The 5681-nt window shown below is 34.9% G+C and overlaps 1 protein-coding gene across 1 annotated transcript in view; it reads right to left on the bottom strand.

Annotated features, from left to right (window-relative positions):
* Positions 1 to 1545: 1545 nt before the first annotated feature.
* Positions 1546 to 5681, bottom strand: part of LOC103610359 (vomeronasal type-1 receptor 1-like) — a gene marked incomplete at its 3' end in the record, with an annotated part of 8751 nt that continues 4615 nt past the window's right edge. The window contains exon 2 of the mRNA XM_008594545.1: positions 1546 to 1738. Coding sequence (XP_008592767.1) covers positions 1546 to 1738 — 193 coding nt within the window. The remainder of the gene's footprint in view (positions 1739 to 5681) is intronic.

Genomic DNA, 5681 nt, shown 5'->3' with positions numbered 1-5681 from the left:
TCCTAGAGGATTGTTACTCCTGCTTATTGGACCTATTTTTAGCACCAACATGGAGAAATTTGGACCTGAAAGGGCAGACTTATGCTAATCCAGTGGCTGGACATGCTCAGTAGAAAGGGGTTATATAACCGTAGTAGGTGAGCATGCTCAGTAAAGTGGAATCTATCCTTTAAATGACCTTCCACTAGATATGCTAAAGAGCACAGAATATTCTTGAACATGTTCGGTGCATGTGATAGAATTCAACCAATGAACTTGACCTAGAAGGAGACTAATTGAGTGGTACAAGAAAATGTTACCTATCTGGGAACCGCCCCTTAGTGAATATTCCTTAGATAGCATGAAAATGGACTAGATGGCAAAACTATGCAAGTGGAGTCCTGGTAGAAGGCAGGGTTGCTGCTCACTGTCCTAGAGCCAGACTGCACTTAGCCTAAGGTGTGTATTTTTTCTTTTTTGTATCAAACTGGCTTTTTGTAGGCCGATATTCAATCTAGAGCCAACCTGCATTTTGTCTGTGGATCTAGATTTCCTTCTCATATTAAACTTGATGTGGGCCCTGTTCAGTCCCTGGAGCTATATTCCGACTCTCTCTGTGAAATCCGTTTCTCTTATTTGTTACATTAAATTTGTTCTCACTTTCTACTGTGACTCTGCTCATGAATTCTTTCTTGTGGTGGAATCAAGAATGTGGTAAGAGGACAGGGCAGGTTCAGGCCAGCCATCAGGCCTCCTGAGACCCTCTCCATAAGTATCAATTCTAAGTTTAATTTTTTGAGGAACCACCATATATTTGGGTAATTTTCTACACCAAGTTTATTTTTTGACAGTGTAAAAAGCAATGTGATATTATATTCTTATCATTTTTATTCGATGCTGAATCCCAAGTCTTTCCACATTGACTGGCATACTTTATAATCCTACAAATATTGGAAGAACAGGTGATTAAATAAATGATGCAATGTTTTGGAGGAAGCTTAGAGTCCAGAGACCATACTTGGAGCATTTGTCTTTCTTGTCTAGCAGGCAAAGTAGAACTGTGAGACTCGGGTATCACTAAAAATAAACACAAAGGGGCTGAATGTTGGGAAGCTTGAAGATACCAGGGAAGAGATGTTTATCAGCCAAGGGATTGGATTTTGAATCTGGGTTATCCAAAATGATAAAATGCCAGATAGAGCATGAAAGGAGACAAACATGCTCACCAGGATCAGGATAATGCATGTGGCTCTAGTTTCATAATTAGCTCTGGGTGAGAGCCTGCTGCTGTGAATGTGTTGTACCTGCTGCTTGTGTCTGTACAGAAAAAGGACCATGAAGCTGCTAGTCCAGACCATGAGGCCCCAAAACATAGCATCAGTGACCAAGAAAATGACTGCATTTACTGAGAATTCCAGTCTCCCTAAAGTGGGTGAGGAACAGTATTTGTACATTTCTTCCATGCTCATGTTTTTGTTATTTGTTGGGCCAGTTACATGTTTTACAACAGAGATATTTAACACAAGATGCAAGATCCAGCAAAGAAAACAGCAGAAAATGATGCACTTTGGAGATTTAATTTTGATTTCCATCCGCCCAGAGATACTGGGGCAAAGTTTCGTGGCCTGAAAGCCACTGAGGAGGCAGGTGGTGCTGAGAGTAACCCCTCTGGCCACTCTGTGTAAATAGAAGACAACTTTACATCCAGCCTCATCCAGGAAAGATTTCAATCCAAAAGCTGCCATTGTCTGAGGGATCCCTTTAGAGAGAATAACCAAGTTGTTAGCTAAGACCAGCTGGCTGAGAATCAAGTCTGTGGGTCTCAAACTCTGTGCAGTGATAAAAGTAAAGTTGTAAAGGCAAAGGAGTGACGAATTTCCAAGGATTCCAGCACCAGTCTGAGTGAGTAAGGTAATACCCCAATTCAAGTTAATATAAACCAATCCATCCATGTGGAAAAGATGTTGAAGTTTGAATTTATTTATTTATTTATTATTTTTATTTTGTCAATATGCAATATAGTTGATTATTATGTCCCAAGTTTGAATTTATTTAAATCAGAAGAATCTGCAGACTGAAAAAGAAAATTGGGTTATTTTCATGACATCTAGAACATGCTTTTTCTTACAACACCTATTATTCCAAGTGAATATGAACATTAATAATAGGTCTTTTGTAAGTACAAAGCTATTTCTTGCAGAATTATTTTTTGTAATTTAATACAATTACAACTCCACCCAACCTCAATCAAAGAGAACTTGAATAAACCCCAGTGCATCCCCACGGTGAAGCATGGGGCAGCTGTGTATGTTATAAGGATGTTCTCTTGGCAGCTGACCCTTCAGGACAAACAGTTTTATGGAGGGGGCAGGGATAAAAGAAAAATAAAACTCAGAACATCATGTGCAATTAGCTTTACCATAACCAAAGAGAAATAGTATCTTGGTACGCTTGTGTGTGTATTTGTGTCTATAATTTTATATTTAATAGATGAAAGAAGAAAGCAAATCCTTAAAAAGTGAGTACTTGTGAGGGACAGAGGAAACTGCAGAGAAGACAGGATGAAGTTAGAGTAATGTGATTGTGTCTTTCTTGTTTTGGTTTGGAAGTACATAATTTTTTGAATATACATAATAGCAAAATATATTAAATATAATCCACAAACCTAAAAATGAAACCTAAAAAAAAAAGAACATAATTTCATGAAAAATTAGGACTAATCCAAGCAAAGAAAAATTATTTTCACTAAATTTTAAGGAAAACTATTTCACTGTAATTTTGTAAATAATTTATATTATGTTATATATTATAAATTCATAAATTATTATTAAAAAATTAATATTATTAAAATTATAATAAATAATTTTGACTATATCATAAAATATGTTTATTTTATGATAAATTTGACTATTGTAAAATAAATTGTATATGAAATATATAGTCAAAATTATTAACATATAAATATGTATAGTCAAAATTACTTAATTTTTTCCTGAGGAAATAGCTGAATCCAGTTAGGACAGGACGTAAAGATTAGTTCAGACCCTTTTATTTACAAGAAAGCAAAGGAGCTACCAAATACCATCAGTTTCTTGTGACCAGACCAGAAAATCTATCATGAAGGATTCCCAATAGAAAAGGATGGGAATTTATATTACTAATAAATATTTGTAATATATTTTAAATATTTACTTATTTTATATTTTTATGTATTGGAACATAATTGATTATAAATATTTGTGGGGTCCAGGATTGAATATCAATAGCTGTGTGCAACGGTGGTGCTCAACTCAGGATAATTAGTATATTCAAGATTGTACAATGTAATAATTTTTTGTGGTCCTTTACCAATTTCTCCCTAACCCCAACTCCCCAAACCCTTTCCCACTTCTGGTGACCTCAGTTCTGTCCTCTCATTTTAAACATTCAACAAATTGTTGTGATTGTTGTATCTTTCATTTTTATTTATTTATTTGTTTATTTATTATTTATTTATTAACTCCCACTGTGACTGAGGACATGTGGTATTTCTCTTTCTGTGTCTAGATTATTTCACTTAACTTAATCTTCATTTAGTTCATCTCTGTTGCTGCAAATGTCAGAATTTAACTCTCCTTTATAGCAGAGTAGTATTCTCTTGTGTATGTATACCACATTTTCCTTATCCAGTCATCTGTCGATGGACATTTAGTTGGCTCCAACTCTTGGCTATTTTAAAAAGAGCTGCAAAAATCATGGGAGTGCAGGTATCCCTTCGACATGATTTCCATTCCTTTGGTTAAATACTCATCAGTGGAATTGCTGAATCTTATGACAATTCTATCCATAGTCGTTTAAGTAAACTCCATACTGTTTTCCACAATAGCTATGCTAATTTACAGTCCTGCCTGCAGTGTGGGAAGTTCTTCTATCTCTGAATCCTCACCATCATTTGTTATTCTCAGTCTTTTCGATAATGGCCAGTCTGGCTGGGGTGAGATGATATCTCAAGGTGGTTTTTGATTTGCATTTCTCTGATGCTTAGTGATGTTGAGCATTTCATCATGTGTCTGTTTGCCACTTGTGTATCTTCCTTTGAGAAATGCCTATTTAGCTCCTCTTGCCTTTTTTTCAAATTGGGTTGCATTTTTTTTTTTTCTCTTAAGCTGTTTGAGTTCCTCGTGTATTCTGGATATTAATCCTTTCTGGGATGCAAGGCTTGCAAATATTTTCTTCCATTCTGTAGGTTGTCTTTTCACTCTGCTAATTGTTTCTTTAGCTGTGCAGAAGCTTTTTAGCTTGATATAATCCCATTTGTTTATTTCTTCTTTTCTTGTCTGTGCTTTTGGGGACTTATTCATAAAGTCTTTGCCCTGTCCCACATCCTGAAGTGTTTCCTCTATGTTTCTTTTAAGAGTTTTATAGTTTCAGGGTTTATACTTAGGTCTTTAATCCTTTTTCAGTTGATTTTCAAATAGGGGGACAGGTATGGGTCTAGTTTCATTCTTCTACAATACGGATGTTCAATTTCTCCCCACCATTTATTGAAGAAGAAATATTTCCCTCAATGTATTTTCTTGTTGACTTTGTCAAAGATCAATTGGTTGAAATTTTGTGGGTTGATTTCTCGATACTCTATTCTGCTTCATTAGTCTGAGTTTCTGTTTTTATGCCAGTACCAAGCTCTTTTGGTTACTATAGCTTTGTAGTATAATTCGAAGTCGGGTACTGTTATACCTTGGAGTTACTCATTTATTTTTTGCTCAGGGTTGTTTTGGCTATTTGCAGTCTTTTGTTCTTTCATATAAATGTTAGAATTGTTTTTTTTTTTTTCTATTTCTTTGAGTAATATTGTTGGTGCTTTGTTGGACATTGCATTTAATCCTTAGAATGCTTTGTGTAGTTTAAGCATTTTTACAATGTTAATTCTTCTAGTCCAAGAGCACAGAATTCCTTCTCATATTTTTGTGCCTTCTTTATTTTTATCAGTGATTTGTTATTCTTGTTGTAGAGACCTCTCTTCTCCTTGGTTAAATTAAATTGATTCCTAACTATTCCTTTTTGGGTGACTATTGTAAGTAGGATTAATTTCTTGGTTTCTTTTTCTACTAGTTCGCTCCTGAAGTATAAAAATGCAACGAATTTTTGCATGTTGATTTTGTATCCTATAAGTGTACTTAATTTATTTATCAGCTGTAAGAGTTTTTTTGTAAAGTCTTTAGGTTTTTCTCTATATAGGATCATGTCATTGGCAAACAGGGACAGTTCAACTTTGTCTGGATGCATTTTATTTCTTTATTTCTTTCTCTTGCCTGATTGTTTTATCTAGTACTTCCAATCTTATGTTAAATAGAAGCAGTGAGAGAGGGCGTCCGTGTCTTGTTCCCATTCTTAAGGGAAAAGCTATCAGCTTTTCCACATTCTGGGTGATATAGTTGGTGTGATTGTCATACATGGCTTTTATTGTATTGAGATACTTTCCTTCTATACCTAATGTGCTGAGAGTCTTTATCAGGAAGGGATGTTGAATTTTGTGGAATGGTTTTTCTGTGTCTATCAATTTTTGATCATGATCATTTAATTTTTTCCTCAATTTTGATGAAATGAAGTTTCACATTTATTGACTCACATATGTTGAAGCATCCTTGCATCCATGGAATGAACCCCACTTCATCATGTTGTATAATTCTTTTGATGTGTTGTTGTTCTATTTGCTCATATTT

Source organism: Galeopterus variegatus, unplaced genomic scaffold, assembly GCF_000696425.1.
Source record: "Galeopterus variegatus unplaced genomic scaffold, G_variegatus-3.0.2 Scaffold10995, whole genome shotgun sequence".
In the NCBI taxonomy this organism is placed as follows: Eukaryota; Metazoa; Chordata; class Mammalia; order Dermoptera; family Cynocephalidae; genus Galeopterus; species Galeopterus variegatus.
Note: the sequence above shows the minus strand (reverse complement) of the source record. Positions and strands in the feature narration are given on the sequence as shown.